This window comes from Cololabis saira, chromosome 16 (genome assembly GCF_033807715.1).
Source record: "Cololabis saira isolate AMF1-May2022 chromosome 16, fColSai1.1, whole genome shotgun sequence".
Taxonomy (NCBI): domain Eukaryota; kingdom Metazoa; phylum Chordata; class Actinopteri; order Beloniformes; family Belonidae; genus Cololabis; species Cololabis saira.
Window position 1 is genome coordinate 19389916 of NC_084602.1, and position 17966 is coordinate 19407881.

General features: G+C 41.0%; 1 protein-coding gene across 1 annotated transcript; it reads left to right on the top strand.

The window, feature by feature from the left end:
- Nucleotides 1-805: 805 nt before the first annotated feature.
- Nucleotides 806-17686, top strand: ncmap (non-compact myelin associated protein). Its single transcript, XM_061743562.1, has 4 exons — nucleotides 806-1234; nucleotides 12631-12731; nucleotides 13186-13270; nucleotides 16483-17686. Exons 2-4 carry the CDS (start codon nucleotides 12644-12646, stop codon nucleotides 16760-16762), a joined length of 453 nt encoding a protein of 150 aa, XP_061599546.1. The 5' UTR covers nucleotides 806-1234; nucleotides 12631-12643; the 3' UTR covers nucleotides 16763-17686.
- The last annotated feature ends 280 nt before the right edge of the window (nucleotides 17687-17966 follow it).

Consider the following 17966-nt stretch of genomic DNA (forward strand, 5'->3'; position numbering starts at 1 on the left):
AGGTACAAGTGAAAACCCCAATATGTCTTGTCTGGAAGGGTTGCCAGATGAAACCCTCAAAAGAACATCATAGCACCTCTTGGGTTTGCAAAATTTAATCTGAACAAACCCGAAGACTTCTGGGAAACTGTTCTTTGGACAGACCAAAGTGGAGAAGTTTGGCAATAATGCACAGCATTTGGAAAAAAACTAAAATGGCACATAAGCCCAAACAATTCATAAAACTGCCAAACATGTTGGCAGACTGGTAATGATTTGAGCTTGTTTTGCAGCCACAGGACCTGGGCACTTTGTTGTCTCAGGACCAGCCATGAAATTCTCAGTATGTCGAATGTGAGGCCATCTTTCTGACAGCTAAAGCTTGGCTGAAACTGTGTCATTCAACAGAACAATGATCCCATCCACACAAACAAATCTACAAGAGAACTGCACAAAGAAAATAATCTATGTATTTCAATGGTCTGGTAAATTCCAGAAATAGGACCACAGCTTTGCATCTATCAAACTTCAAGAATGGGCCAAAATAGCATGTGTTATTGTTCATACAGTATGATGTACTATGGATCTAAGTTTAAGACCTGTTTAGCACCAAATGCTTTTTTTCATGATGTCCTGATATGCAAAACAGAAAAATTGAAAGAGGGCGTACTTTCTTTTTGACATGACTGTACTCATCCAGTGGACACATTTACAGCTACATTTATTTCAATCACATCCTCGTGTGGGATGAAGACAGCGGTTGTGGTGAGAGCAGAGAGCTCTGGAGAAGATTGTTTTTTGCTTTTTGATCAGAGACCACGGCACGCCTAAGGGCCCGGCGGAAGGACCTGAAAAACCAGCTGCCTGAGATTATTACTCTCAGTGAGGAGCAGCTCAGGGCAGTGAGTGAGCGAATGTGGAGTCTCCTCCTCCTCAATCTCCTCCTTCTTTTCACACAAGCAATCCGATTCCACAGAAACCACACTCACGGGGCACCTCTGCTTGTTTTTAAGCACTCTAACTTTGTCCTTTCATTTTTCGTGTTTACTTTTTAGCCTGCGACTCATCACTTTTTCAGCAGCCAGGACTTGTTTTTCAACTCTTGAAGAAGTTTACATGCAACTTCGACCCCGGTGACTGCCAGTCCTCCACAGGTGGACTATGGCCCCCTCAGTCAGCTGAGGGAGGGGGTGCTGTACACCTCAGGCTCCCATCTGGAAAGAGCTTGAGCTGAAATCAAAGAGGAGACATTTTGGTAGGTCCCATTGTTGCTTCTGAAGGCTTTTTTTCTGTTGACTTCTTACGTTAGTGTTTTCTGTGTATAAGAGCATGGATTGTGATGTGCCTGTGTGAGAAAGGGGGTTCCTGCAGACAACACAGCTAACCAGCAGGTGAGCCTCAGGTGAAAAAGGATCGCTCACATTCCAAAGGATTTCCTTGTTTGGGCCATGAGTCAGGAAATCTGGACTGTAACGGAATTACATCAGGTTTATTAATCTCTGTTCCATCCTGATCATGCTGGATATCGCTCACACATATCACCCATTCAGTTGCCATTGTGTTGTTGTAAATGCGGCTGCTCTTTGAGGCGTCCTGCACCGATTTAAAGATCCCCAGTTTGAGACTGCAAGTCATTATCGTTTGAGCTGGTGTATGTTTCTGCTCTGGAAATAAAAAGATTCAATGTTCTTCTGGTGCATTTTACCAATTTAATTTTTCCTTGATTTTGTATCCTAGTTTTTCCTTTTAATTATGAGAATATGAGCCCTATCACGTAAAAAAAAAAGAAAAAAGAAAAAACATTATCCTGTGGCTTTGTAGACGATAAGCACAGCCATATTGTGTAGACTTTCTTCTCTTATCAAATTAAACTTAGATAAGCACTTTTTGAAAATATGCTTTGTTCTCTCAGCTCTAAAAACTTACTGAACATATTGGAAATGAGAAAACAATTGCCTTCATTTACACCATCAACAGAAATCTTTGCTGCCAAGTACTGAGCGGAAACTGTTTTATAAAATCCTATCAAGGGGGATCTTGATAGGATAATCAACTCTTTCTCCCTGTAGGTTTCTGTCATGATACCATTGTCTTTTGTTTAAAGAATGGATGTAATTACATAGGCTACAACATGCTGTTCTCAGGTGTTTTAACAGTCTTCATGAATGCAGCTGTCCGATTTTAAATTTCAACATGGTCAAAGATGTAAATAAACAAACATCTTTGTAAGTTTTGATGGCGAAGGCATCAATCGAATCCTTCTTCAAAAGTATTGACTAAGAGTATTGATTAAGAGTTTTGTTTGTGCCATCCCACAAAAGCACTTCTTGCTTTCTATAGATTTCCATTCATTGTGCTTTTCATCACTGCGTACAATGTGCTGGAACCTAAGAAGTTGTTGAGCAGACCTATTATAAGCCTGGTGTACTGATTCCTTTTTCTCTCCTCCAGCTGAAACCTGTTTTGTGTGAGTTTTAACTTTTGCTTATGGTTTATATAGATATCTATACTCTTTTGGACAATTTTTGAACATTGATGATTTGCAAATGTTAAATGGTGTCGTACTGTGAGCGGTAGGCTGAGATGAAAACAACTTCAAATGAGAGTCTTTACCAAACAATTTTTGGGCCCTTTGTTTTTTATAATTCTATGTCAATTGCAGTCAGCAGCTCTTTCAGCTCTTTCAGCTGGGTCCCTGGTGGCACATTGAGGTCAATAAATGTCATAGTTAAATCCCTCATCAGGGTGACATCTGGGAAACAAATGATATAGGAAGTCGCGATCTGACATGGCACAAATGAGCTCTGCTTTTGACATCAAGCTTCACGTCTGCTTTATCAAAGGCAACTTAAAGGATCACGTTTGTCTTATAAAGCTGCTCAAATATTGGCACCAGCCGCCATTTAATGATGGTCATAGTTTTAACGTGTATATATTTCCTGGAGACAGCAGTATTTAATGTGCAGATGAGCATGGTCAAACTGCAAACCAGCTCTGTCTGTTCTTTCCTGTGTAGAAATAAAGAGGAAACTAAATTGTTCCTGTTCTGTACGGAGTCCACAGTCTGCACAGGTCAATAAATGCTTTGTTTACTCAGGGTGGAAGAAAGGATATTGAATCTGTAGCATTTGTGGATAGCTGCAATTTGCAGAACAACAAACAAATTGTCATTACAGAGAAGACAAGCAGATCAGAAACCAAGCGAACTGATTTTTACTCAGGAATTCCTTCGCCTTCAAAGTATCAAACTAGAAAAAACATCTATGCAAAATACAAATAAGTCATTATATCCCATGGAGTTGTTTTAAATGGTTTTTCGAGTGATTTATTTCGCTCATGTTTCATTTTGTAGCTGCTGCACAGATTTAATTAAACTCATTGCAATAAGGAAATTAAGTTGTGTTCAATTGAAGATCAGTATTGCAACCAAATAGGAAAATGGTCCTGGGTTCAACAGTATTTTTCTTGACCCTGTCAAAGTTTGAATGTTTATTGGCATTATTAGCTAACGTTTGAATTTGCCTCAGATGTCTCTGGTGTTATATCAGAAAAAGAAGACAAAAACAGAAAGTGTGTTTATGGCTCTTCAGATGTGTGGCTAAGTTGAGTAATTTCATTGGTCAGTAAAGTAAAAATGTAGCAGCTGATGAAAACACTATAAAGATTTGCACCACTCTGTTAACTATAGCCAGTTATCCTAGCTTACTGGAAATGTAGGAAACAAGTTGAAACACCAGCACTTTCTCAGTAAATTTAGTATTTTACTATTTAGAGTAGTATAGTGAATATAGTATCAACTCCAAACGAGACACTGAATATCAATTGTTTAAAATCTAAAGATCTCAGTTCAATCAGTTCAAGCAAAATCTTCATTAGGTATTTAGATGGTTTCCCTTTTGCACCAGAAGGTTACATGGGCTGACGCCATGAAAAACATGGTCTGCAGACAGAAATGCAACATATTTGTTGATTGTGATACCGCTTAGTCTAAACTAAGTGCTGTGGACAGAGATGTGACCACTATTTTGTGCAGGTAAGACAGAGCCATTTTCAAAGCTCCATCCTGTACCACTAATACATACTGACTTTGCCAAAATGCTGTGAAAAGTAAAAATTGTATAATCTGTAAAATACAAGACGTATTCAGATGGTTTCCTAATTCCATTCTTCATCCATCCATCTTCTTCCGATTATCCGTTCCCGGGTCGCGGGGGCAGCAGCCTCAACAGAGATGCCCAGACTTCCTTCACCCCAGACACTTCCTCCAGCTCTTTCGAGGGGAGTCCGAGGCGTTCCCAGGCCAGCCGAGAGACATAGTCTCTCCAGCGTGTCCTGGGTCTTCCCCGGGATTTCCTCCCGGAGGGACATGCCTGGAACACCTCCCTAGGGAGGCGTTCCCGGGGAGGCTGAGAAGTGTGATCCTCCTATAGTTGGAACACACTCTCCGGTCCCCCTTTTGAAAAGGAGGGACCACCACCTCGGTTTGCCACTCCAGCGATACTGTCCCCTTCCTCCATGCAATGTCGCAGAGGCGTGTCAACCAAGACAGCCCCACGACATCCAGAGACTTGAGGTACTCAGGGCGAATCTCATCCACCCCCGGTGCAACTGAGGACCTCAGTAGGAGAACGGTCCGCCAGAATTTCCTCGAGGCCGACCGAAAGTCTTCTTCCATGGCCTCACCGAACTCCTCCCAAACCTGAGTTTTTGCCTCCAGGACTGCGGCTTGCTTGGCCTGCCGGTACCTATCTACTGCGTCAGGAGTCCCACAGGCCAACATAGTATGGTAGGACTCCTTCTTCAGTCTGACGGCATCCTTTACTTCCGGTGTCCACCACCGGGTTCTAGGATTGCCGCCACGACAGGCACCGGAGACCTTGCTTCCACAACTTCAAGCCACCGCGCCGACAATGGAGGCAGAGAACATGGTCCACTCGGACTCGATGTCCCCCGCCTCCCCCGGGATCTGAGAGAAGCTATCTCGGAGGTGAGAGTTGAAGATGTCCCTGACAGAGGGCTCAGCCAGATGTTCCCAACAGACCCTCACAATCCGTTTAAGTCTGCCCGGTCTGTCCAAGCTCCTCCTCCGCCAGCGCACCCAACTCACCACCAGGTGGTGATCAGTTGACAGCTCAGCCCCTCTCTTCACCCGAGTGTCCAAGACATGCGGCCGAAGGTCAGATGAGACGACAACAAAGTCGATCATTGACCTCCGGCCTAGGGTGTCCTGGTGCCACGTGCACTGATGGACACCCTTATGTTTGAACATGGGGTTTGTTATGGACAAACTGTGACTAGCACAGAAGTCCAACAACAAAACACCGCTCGGGTTCAGATCGGGGAGGCCGTTCCTCCCAATCACGCCTATCCAGGTATCACTGTCATTGCCCACGTGAGCGTTGAAGTCCCCCAGTAGAACAATGGAGTCCCCAGTTGGAGCACTATCCAGTACTCCTCCCAGGGACCCCAAGAAGGCCGGGTACTCCCCACTGCTGTTCGGCCCGTAGGCACAAACAACAGTGAAAGACCGTTTCCCGACCCGAAGGCGCAGGGAAGCGACCCTCTCGTTCACCGGGGTTAACTCCAACACATGGCGAATGAGCTGAGGGGCTATAAACAAGCCCACACCAGCTCGCCGCCTCTCACCCTGGGCAACTCCAGAGTAGTGGAGGGTCCAGCCCCTTTCAAGGAGCTGGGTTCCAGAGCCCAAGCTATGTGTGGAGGTGAGCCCGACTATCTCTAGCCGGTATCTCTCGCACAAGCTCCGGCTCCTTCCCCCCCAGTGAGGTGACATTCCATGTCCCCACTGTGAGGGTTTTGGTCCAGGGATTGGGTCGTTGAAGCACCCTGCCACAACCGCTACCCAGCCCACATGGCACCAGCTCATCACGGTCCTTCCTGCGGGTGGTCGGCCTACGGGAAGGCGGGCCCACGTTGCCATTTCGGGCTGAGCCCGGCCAGGTCCCACAGGCAAAGTCCCGGCCACCAGGCGCTCGCCTTCGAGCCCCAACCCCAGGCCTGGCTCCAGGGAGGGGCCCCGGTGACGCCAATCCGGGCGACGTAACGGTCCTTGGTGTTTTGTTAACCATAATAAGCTTGTGAATCGCTCTTAGTCTGGCACGTCACCTAGGACCTGTTTGGCATGGGAGACCCTACCAGGGGCGTGATGCTCCCGACAACATAGCTCCTAGGATCAATTGGGCAACACAAACCCCTCCACCACAGTAAGGTGGCGGTTCAAGGAGGGGCTAATTCCATTCTATATTCTATAATCCAATGTGCCTCTACACCTAGAAGGAAGCACAAATGTTCAAACTTCCAGGTTGAAAAGACAATAAGAAAAGTAATTCATCAACTGACCACTGGGGACTCCACCAACCCATAAGTTTAAAAGTTTCCATAGCTAAATTTTGCATTCATGATGACTGTAAGGAGGATTGTAAAAATAAAATTGTACCATGTCAGGAAGAATTATATTCAGCAATACATTTATGTGTAGTAAGAGACATTTGATCAGTCATTAGCTTAGCTAGTAGCTAGCTATCATCACATTTTCATCAGTCATCACTTTTTCTACTTTTGCTCAGCAGTTGGCAACTTGTGCTAACCCATCATTGGTTAAAGGCAGTAGTCAATTCAGATCTTTGTCAATGAAGCAAAATTTGAGCCGCAAGCTTTCACTCCGGCCTCAATCGACATAACATGGACATGTTCCAACCAAGCACCAACCACCTAACTTCAGCGCTGAGGCTGAAGTCAGATCGTGCAGAACAAAGATCCGTTACAGTTCCTCGAGAGGCCGATAGAGGCTGGCTCCAAATACAAGTCAATCTCCATTAACTCCAGTGTTAAAATGTTCAACTTTAGAGCAGAAATAAATGTATTTATAGCCTGGTTCAAAAAACAGTTTTGGTCTCAATCGTTTGATTTCACAACCCTGAGGGGGGTGAATTGTTTTGTACCACACCAGGACACCTTATAGAAAGCATTACATTTATTTCTAAAATGATTGATTGACAGTCAGCTAAGCCAATGGCTAGCCTCAATCAGTAATCATCATGCTATCACACTTATCGAAGCAACCACCCATTTGTATTTACCCAGCGTTGGCTAATTTTTGATTTCACCGTTGAATCAACTTGTTAAACAGTATCTCCCACTGTAAATGTCTGACGGCAGCTCTGCAGGTATTTCTGTGAGCTTTGGTTGAAGGAGCTGGGAGCAAAGCTAACTTTGATTGACATATGGTGGGCAAGTTTCCGTCGGCTCCCGAAGCTTCATCCACTGTTTTATAGTCTACAGTTCCAGCCATCTTCCTGGGCCTGTTCATTCTCTCCATTTTCTCGTAAGGCGCAGTAACTACTGATAATATTTCACATCACTTCTAAAATAATCAAACAGAAATTAAATGCTTTGATGGAAATATGTTATAAGTGCTTATGTTTGGGGCAATTTTCACTTTTCAGGTCAATTTGTGGAAAGTATGCATCGTTTTTATTCCAGTCGAATCCATGCAGAATGGGAAACCGTTTAAAGTGTGATGAGTTGAAGTGTTCCTTCAGTTCAGAGCTCTCCTTAGCTTTATCCATTTTCACATTGCACCAAACCCGATCTACAATCAATAGCCCCTTACATACAACACTTTCGAGTGAGTTTATGCGTAGATATTCTACCTCGAGGTTAGATGAGGTCTTCGTGAAAGGGTGAGCCAACATTACAGAACACACCTCTCGTACCAACGTCGCTCCTGTCACTCAAATGATTCAGTGGCGCCGGCTGTGTGTAATCACTGACGCTGCGCTTTTGTTTGATCTGTGTGAATGACCGAAGGGAAACAGCATCAATTTAGTTTGGATGGTTTCTCTAGTCGATATGACGCAACCTCTGTGTGAAAGAGAAGTGTCTAATGTACGTCTGTCCACCCACCTCCCACCTCCACCCACTATCAGAGCTGCCTCACACCTACAACTACTAAAACTCAGGCAACTGCAATTTACAACACTGAACAGACATGCTACGGTGAAATAAAATACCCGTACATATCTAGTGTCGCACTTTGTTACAGGAAATAGTTCTCAAGAGGTCAGTTTTGAAAGAACAAGCACAGGCTGTGAAAACAAATTTGGGACAATAAACACTTGTCTATCTTTTAATTTCTTGCTGTGACAGTTGTTCATAGATAGCAGGTACAGCAGCACGAATGCAATTAAGTCGCAGCTGCTTAGACAAGACTTGTTTTTGATGTGCAAAATTTTCATGTAATTGACATCAGGGGATGGAAAAGTTTGCTTTGTCTTTATTTTCAAGAAAAAGAAAACCAAAATAAAAAAATACCAAAGGTAGAAAATATCTTTGCAAAAAATGTGTCAGACTCTGTAGAAGACATGGATATTAAACATGTCACCTGTCCTGAGTCGCTCTGTTTCAGCAAATGTTTCCTGCTCCAGCAGCTTTATTGAGATTGAAGTTGAAAGAACAAGGCTGTGAAAACAAATCCACAGCAATAAACACTTATCTAGCTTCTGATTACTCCACCCATCCCACTGAGCCTGGTGCACATAAACCCTTTAAGAATCATGCTGTGGGAGTTGTGGTTAACATTTCCTAAGCTAAGAAGACAAGATCTCATCTGGTTAATGCCCCTTATATGGATTAAGTTAATATAGATATTTTGGGGCTCAACAAGAGAGGTGTTGTTAGAAATATTTGCACTTGAGGGCTTTCCAACTGTGAAGTATATGAAGGAAGATCAGTCATTATGTTGGAGGCAGTAGCATGTGAACATTGTATGTGTAAAAGGGCAACATAACCTAATTTTTCAGATTAAAAAAGAAGTAATGGTATTGTATTTAAAAAAAAAGATGAAAGGAGGATGGTTTCAAATATAATGTCCAAGATGCATCAAAATCCAATTTGAAATTGTTATCATGATGTGCACAGTCGTCCAGCAGAAATCATCGTAGATCTGTGGATAGATCTCAAACAGCAGTGCATGCAGCATAAGCATCCTTTAGATGCCTTTTAAAGAGAAGAATGGTCTGAAGTCCCTCAACAAGATCTGAAATATTCTTAGCTGCAATTTTTATCAGTTCTGATACAAGTAGTCACAGGTTGTGATGCATAATGCCCAAGCCATTTTTTGTTTGTTTTTGTAAACTAATTGGAAACGTAGTCTTGTGGAAAAACCTATTAAATGCTCTTTAATATGTTCTTTCCCACTAGGTGAATATGCAGACCGAAACATAGTGTCTAAGTTAGCGAGAATAAGACTTGAGAGAGGAGCCTGATTTCAGTGGATTTAATTAAGCAGTTGCATGAAAAAGGTTAGAACATCAGGCATCTCGATGCAGAACGACAATGGACAAAGGAAGCATTGTGATTTTAAAGCATACATGATGATTCATCATTACGATTGAGATAAACCAAGCTAATATTTAGGGATAAAGTGTCAGTCTGCAGACTCTTCTCTGCACTTCTCTGCACAAGGCAACATTTTCCTTCACACATAGGATAAAACTAAAAAAGACAACTTCTCAGGTTTTCTTTAAAAAAAAAAAGATAATATTATAATAATATATTAATAATATTAAAAATTGTGCATGTAATTAGTGGCAGCTTTATTGTCTCCTGTCCTGTTTAATGCTGCTAGAATATAATACACAATAATACAAAACGTTCAGTCATGAAAAGTCCACTTTGTATGTCAATCTTTAAATTGGTCATTTTGCAGCACACAGTTGCTCTCTTTCTGTCTGTCTTTTTTTCTTTCTTTCTTATAAAAACAGTGACATAAACCAACTCCAATACGAGCTGAACTGTCTTCTGTACGTTACCAAAGCAGTTGTGTTGCTAGCTTTATACATAATACGATTAGTTAGTCACTTATCAGAAGCTGTCACCTCTGCAAACAGCAAATGATATATGTCACTATTAATCTCTGCGCCTAATAGTATGTCAACACTTGGAGGATCAGTTGTGCAATATTTGATTTTCAGCAGGAAGCTGGAAAGGTTTCACAGTACACAAAAATATTGAATTTGAACTTCATGTCTCTCTGAGTCTGTCTCTAAAGAAAATTCTGACCAGTCTTGTAAAGAAACTGTAGTTTTCTCTTCTGCTTCTTTATGTTGGTTACTATTCTTACGTGCCACATTTTAAATGTATCAGGGGCACAACTTGGGCCTGTAAAGGGACATTTTGTGTGTTGTTTTTTTTTATCTCTTTAGTTTTGGCAGATAGACAGATATCATTATATGGCAGCTTTGATTACTCTCTCTCATTAGTCAGTCTTTGGTTTTTAATGCTCATAAGATTCAGAAGTGGCATGGAAATGGAAGTTTTGCATTTGTTTGTAATAATGACCCAAGTCAGATTTACAGGAGGAGGAAAGTGAGGGGATTGTATCTGTGGGTATCTGTTCAGGACACCTCTTCCTCATACCGGGGTTTCCATCTTTTTATAGCCGATGCAAATTTTGTTCGCTTTTGTCACGTGTTGAGATAGTGCTGCTTTGGTTTCATCCCAGCTGACACACTCACTCTAACAAACGCTCTAACCAGTCCCGATTGCAATGTTTTAATGCAACCCTTGTCTCTTTTACGGTGATTAAATAGTTAAGCTCCAAATTCAGACACCTACCACAGTGACAATACTCGTTATTTCTATGACAGAATAACAAAGTGTAGTTTTCAAACAGTTTACTTTCCTCAGACCCATTAAGTGATAGATGCACAGAAAGTCATTTAGCTTTACAGGACAGTAAGTGAAGTGAAAAGTGTTACCATGACTCATGAAGTCATATGAACACGTTTTTTACTCACGCTTTAATGGCTCAGTGAGTGACGTCATTATTTGCTTTAAGCTGAACTACGTGGAGGAGGAAGGGGAGGATGACGTTTGTCTAGTTCCCATCTGGTACGAGTGGAAAGTGAAGTACAAATGACATACAAAGGCTCAGTGGAAATTGCCTCTGTAAATCCACAAATGATTCTACGTTTTGGGAAGTTAAGCATGAGGTGAAAGGAGGTGTGGTTATTTATGGGAAGTTTAGGTTCCTATTTCAGATAAACCTACAGTGCCATTGTCCAGATTCAGGGGAGGTGTCAGTTGCAGGGACAGCCCTGACCTACAGCTGTGCACACGTTGTTTCCTGAACACTATCAGGGATCCTCCTAAATGAAAGCGGATCCTATGCATGACATAGTTACTAGTAGATAAGAGGAAGATAAAAGTGTATTTAGCTCGATCTGATGATATAGCTCCCTTATAATTTACCGGAATCAGCATAGCATTGAATGAGCATTATTGTCATGACTGCTGATCAAAATAAACAAATAACTTCAGAAATCTTTCTTTCTAGTGTGTTAAATCTGTTTGTAAAGGATATCTTTAAAATATCAGCAGTGTTTTAATATTTCTTCGTACTTTCCATCCTAAGCATTTTCGTTATACTTTCGTGGCAAAATGCAGACATGATCGGGCTTTTAAAGGAAAACCACGAGGCTGTGAAAGCTCCCTCATCATTCTGAGGAGCGACTGCTTTAAGGGTTTTTTTTCCACTCAAGAACCAGGCCTGGAGCATTCCTCTTTGTCCAGTTTTCAGAGTGATTCCTAAACTCTATTGGCTGATGAATTCCCATCTAACAGACAAGCAGGAAATACACATACAGGACATTTTTATTTTTATTTCAACTGAGCAGTTAAGTATCTCAAAAAATGTATAAGCATCTCATGCATTTTCTCATGATTTTACTTGTGTCTGAACTACAATATTTACTCAATGAAATTGAGATACAGTTCGATCTAATCCTTTTGCCCGTGTCTTCTGATTATGCTTAAGGTGTAGCCAGTGGACGTCCAGATAATGATAAATGAAGCTCTGATCCCAGACTTCCAGGACAGTGTGGGAGTCACTGTTTGAATGCAGCCTTTTTTTTAAACTTATTAAAATTGTAAATCACCATAATAAGATTAGAGTTGATGTTTTTGTAGACTGTCAAGCTCCATGACTGCTTACCTGCATCTCACTAAACCAGATGCAAATAGAAGCTTTCAAATACCAAATATGATCCCTTTCTACCAGATTCTGCATGTGCATATCAGATATTCATAGGTTATCTCTTAAATTGTTATCTTGTCTCCAAATACATCTTTGATCACACAAACTATTTTAGGCATTTACTATTTTGACTTCAAATGAGTACAGACAAATCCCACCTCATGTGCAGAAATTGTATTGTTACTTACTCAGGAGATAGAAATACATGCATGAATGTCATGAACTGATGAAGAATTCCTGAAAGCAGGAACGGTAGCACCGCAGCTTTTATCTGACAGGCATCAGCTTCTTTAATGATATCGCTCTAGAATGAAAAAGAAAAGGCTTTGATAGACAAAGTTGTACATGGCTACTGTGCTTTCAAACGCATGAGAGCATAACTCCAATCACCTGTTTCCTGTGTATGGATATCACTTCTGTTATTCCTAATTCATTGTACTGATACTTGTATCACAACATTTTCTTTATATTAGTTCCTCATTCACTTCTATTCTTAATCTTTATTACGGTTTGTGTATTATCTTAATATATCAACATCATGGTTTCAAATGGTATTTGACGGCTGCAGTGATTTTTCCTTGTTTTTTGGGTAGGGTCTTGCTGAAGATGACTTCATCTGTCTCAACTGTGCCCAGCATTACAGCTACTTCAAACACCAGCGTCACCAAGTCCAGAGAACAAATACTCATCCAAAGTAAGTACTGTATATCTCATGTGTGTATTTGCGTGCTGGCAGTGGCCCACATTACACACGTTTCATTTTTGTTTCCCTCAATGCCCCATTTAATTAGACACAATAAAGCACTCTGTGATGTTCGTTGTGGATGCCACTCAATTTATGAAGTGTCCAGACAGAAAAAAAAAAAGATGCATGACGTGCTTCTCAAATAATAAGCAGTTGCCTCCGTCAGGTTAATCTCAGGCTAATCTCAGGAGTGGCACCTGTACATTTGTTAAAACATTTTTGAAAATATTTGTCATGTTCTGTTGGCTGTTGCTAAGCAACACCTATGGAGGAAACACTAAATAAGTTTTTCCTCACAAGCAGCAGGAACATGTAAGAATTACTGATTTTTGAAGGCGTGCTCAGTCACAGCTCGCAAACTTGCCTTTCATCGCATTTCATTCCTCCTCTGTTTGTGTCTCAGGCTCTGGGGCTATGATTGCTGTCATTGTCATAGGCATCATTATCATTCTCGCCATTCTTCTCATCATCTTGAAGACGTACAACAGGTGAGGTGACATTCTTGCATACTGAATGTTGGTAGCTGTGTTCAACAGTTGTGCTATTTTAATTCTTTAAAGGAGCACTGAGTGCCTGCTGTGGCTTTTTGTTTTAGTCATCATATTCTTATTCACCCTATCAATAAGACTCCCAAACCTTATGGTTTGGGAGTTTTTCATTTTAGAGTGACTTGGTCGTTAGTCATAAGTTAACATTAGTCATAATATGACTTACAAGAAATAGTGTTACTGTCAAGGAGAACATTTGGTATATTCATAGAGAGCTTAAGAAGATAACATCCCTAGAATGCACAGTAGAAGTAAATTTCAGTGAAAGGCTTTTGTGTTTTCAGATTTATTTGAAGATCTTTTGAAAGCGTATAAGATCACCACTTCATTAAGTATAATTAATAAAGGGGGTTAATAAAGTTGTAGTCTATAGTGTCCATGGTTAGCTGTCATCAATTAGCAGTTTATGTGTCCATGACATCTGACCTGTGAATAAAGCCCCAACTGACTATGAACATTCTTATTTTTAAAAGATATGGCTTGTTGTGTTGCTAGTACTAGCAGACTGCTACAACCTACTTAGGTTTGGCCTTGAAGGGTTTTAAGAGGAAGAAGCTGCTGAAAGCCTCGTACAAATGCTTCAAACAGGTCCACAGGTCATACATCACTGAGAGTTTGTCTTTTTTCTTTCATACAGTCTATATATGTTTGCAACTCTTTGTAACTGGTTGACACAAAATGTTACATTTTGGGAAAATAAATATGGTCAACATTGGATAATATTCTTCTAATTTACAGGGTACTGTGGTGTCAACATACCCTGGAAATCTGAGCTACATATTATGATACATTTAAATTTTCAGGAATAAGCTGTTGCAACCCAAGTGACAGAAGGTGTAATGTGATTTTTTTTTTCATGATAAGTCCCTTTTTAAGTCAAATTGAGTTCCTAAGCTGTAAGTTTGGCAGACAGTTACACATTTTATTAAAGTATAAATACCTTTTTATCATTTTCTGTATTACAACGTATCAATTAAAGTGCAAAATGGAAATAGCTTTTTGGTATATCATTTGGTTCATTAAGCGCAATGTGCTCAAGTAAAAGTTACTGCAGTAACTTCCTGTTTTGTATTACCACATGATCATACACTGAGGTATAATTTTATGACCCTAATTTCATTTTGCAGCAGGGGATTGTTCATGCTTATGGTACTTAGACTCTATTTATCCCTCAAATATACTTAAGTGGTGTTATTACAACCATAGATAGATGAATAAAAGGGCCCTCAGTCAGAGTCCTAGTTTGAATTGGTCAAATGTATAAATACTAAATCAGTCTAAAGATCTCAAAGAAACTCCAAACAAACTGCAATGGAGAAAAGAGGAAACGCTATAGAGAAACAAAACAACCAAAGGGACATGCAAAGACAGCCAACATGATGATGAATAAGAAAGAATAAACAGAAAAGAAACACAATAAGAGCACACAAAAATCTTGCAACGGTCATAAAATGGTAAATGTTGGATGATGAAAACATACATAGAAACACGAGGGGCCTCTTGTTGTAGAGGCTGTTGTTTAATTATCTGCCCAGAGCTTAAAGTATCACAAAATAAAACATTAAACTCAAGTATCTTATTCCTAGATGCATCCCCTGTAAAAATGAGTTATTATACTTTCAGACAGTGACATGCAAGTACTATACCCGAAAGCTTTTTATATCTAGCATAAAAAGTCGGAGTGGGGATATTGTTGTAAACTGTAGGACGAAACAAGTTAGTTTTGAGGAGGGTTTTGAAGGTTACTAAAGAGTCTGCGTTTGTGATATGAAGGGGAAGTGAGTTCCAAAGGGTGGGAGCAGCAATGGAGAAGGCTCAATCCCCCAAGGTCCGGTGCTTGGATTTTGTAATGGGCTTAAGGAGTTTGGAGTCTGAAGAGATGAGGCGGCGGGCGGGACGGTGGTGGCTGGAGAAGGTTTGTGAGGTGTGGAAGGGGCCATGTTATGAAGGGCTTTGTAGGTGATGAGCAGAACCTTTAAGTGGATGTGCTGTTGTATGGGGAGCCAGTGGAACTGATGAAGAACAGGGCTGATGTGGTCTCTGGAGCGGGTGTGTGCGAGGAAGCAGGTGGCAGAGTTTTTAACTTATTGCAGTTTTTGTAAGTCAGAAGAGGGGAGTTCATAGAGGAGGCTATTGCAGTAGTCGAGTCTAGATGAGATGAACCAATTAATGAGGTTGTCAGCAGCATATGTGGAGAGGATGGGGCGAAGGCGCACAATGTTACAGAGGTGAAAAAAAGCTGTTTTGGTGATGTCACAGATCTGGGGCTTGAAAGAGAGTCAGGGGTTAAGAATTATGCCAAGGTGTCTGACCTGATCAGAAGAAGTGACTGTGTGCCCATCAATTGAGAAATTAAAGGAGCTTGAGGCAAGAATAAGAAATGAGACTCATTAGCGGCACGACGACCGTCGGGGTACTGCAGCCAACAGCGAAGCCGGCACGGGAGAACGGGGAGAACGTGCATGCAGCGTCATGTGACGTCACATCCGCAGGACAGCGCGGGAAATTCAGGCCCAGAATTGCAGCGCATTTTGCAGCACACAGCCTGTTCAAGGCAACGGAGAGATACACTAGAGGGCTCATTCTTTTTGGTTTGGAACGCTTCATCTGACATTATTACTAGAAAACTTAAAACGTATACGCATTTTTTTCATAAATCCTGCCTCAAGCTCCTTTAAAGGTCTGAGAGGAGGAGGGGAGGGGCGGGACTTTGGACCGATGATTATGATTTCAGATTTATTACAGTGGAGTTTGAGGAAGTTGGTTGTCATCTAGGATTTTATTGCAGAGAGCTAGTTTGAGATGGTGGAAACAGTGGCAAAGGTGATGGATCTGGTGGTGAGTTAGAGTTGAGTGTTGTCGGCATAACTGTAGAATTGAAATCTGTGATGATGAATAATGAGTCCAAGGGGAAGAATGTACATGATAAGGGGACCAAGCACTGAGCCTTGAGGGACTCCGTGAGTGACAAGTAAGGTGTGGGAGGTGCAGTTGTTGATGGATATCAAGTGAGATCTATAAAAGATATGAGGTAAATCATTTACCACTAAACTAGCAAGCAATTGCAATGAAAGGACTATTTCTAATCACATTATTTTGATTCAGAGAAAGAAGTTTCATTTCGTTTGACGACATGTTCTTTTTTTGCGCAGGCGGACACATGCATCGAGAATCCTGGGACCCAGAGGGGGGTCCAAACCTCGGCCAAAGATGTCACAATACACTGCTCAGAGCAGCATGCCTCTGAACGCCTTAGGAGTCAGCTCTGTGTCCGGCAGCATCATCAACTCAAACCCAGCTTCAGAGAACAGCTTCCGGCTGCCCAGAGCTGTGCTCAGGGGTACAGAGGGAAATCACTTGGAGCAGTTCAGCACAACCAGCGAGTCCACGGTGGTCACCATACATGAGGGACCGTCATTAGGAAACACATAGCACATAGACACAGATGGACTGCAGTATGATCTCGAAAAACAGGCATTGACTGATGTTTTGTCTTGATCCGCCGCCACACACTGTGCTGACTGAATCCTGTGGAACTTTGTGATGTTAGTGTTGTATATGTCAGTCTCCACCTGCTGAGCAACTGCTGGTGACAATGTGGATTAAAAATGTCCCTTTAATGTGTAGAACAAAATTATACCAGAAACTGACAAGATATATTTAATGAAAAATCTATGATTTTCTCTTGAAGGATTGCTCTTTGGCTGAAGTCAGTGTTCAGAGTTAACATGTCATTACTGTATAAACTCCTCTAATACAGTGAAAGAAATGTGTATTGGAGAATGTGATGGTTGGATAATGGTGGTTCTCAAGCCTTAGTTTCATTCTAATAATTTCCACTCTGTTCATCCATTTTCAGGGTGGTGCAGCGTACTCAACCTTTTGTTATTTGAGAAGCACTGGTCCACCGGGTGTACATTTCTGCATTAAAGAGAACCATATTCTATTATTTTTACGAGCTAATGTAGAATTAGCATAAAGTTTAGAGACATTAAGAGCAAGAAAGACAATAGTTAATTGTGTAACAGTAATCAATATGACTTAGGAAATCTGTCGATGTTAGTGATTTCTTTTGATCGGTTACATTCTTTACCAAACCTGGTTTACTTTGGTGTCATTGTGTCTTTGTCGCCCTCTTCCAGATTAATTTTGGTTAAAAAACAAACATAAAAGAAAAACTTTTGACATTTTTAACCTTACCGAGTGACACCGTGAAAATACTGTATCTTCTGCATACACTGTGGATCTTTAAATTTGACACAAATCAATTATTTTGCACTTTATTTTCACTGTATTTGCATTGTTTGTGGTTCTATATTAAATGAATGGCATGAAAATAAAATGTATTATTTTTAATTGTGGCTCACCTGTGTGTTAAAATAAAAATAATTTGCATAGAACACAAAACAGTAAAGGGGAGGTCAAACTGAATCACGAGTTAGTCTGCCCTCTAGTGGTATATTTTGTGTACTCAAGACAACTGTAAAGCATTTGAGCTGCGTTCAAGAAGACAAGGCGTTTCCAAATTATACATTTCACTTTGTTTTTAAATTGATTTGGGATTTTAATGTTTTAATGTCTTATTAATTTACTTTTTATTTTCTAGTAATTTTATTTCTTTCAATGGTATGTATAT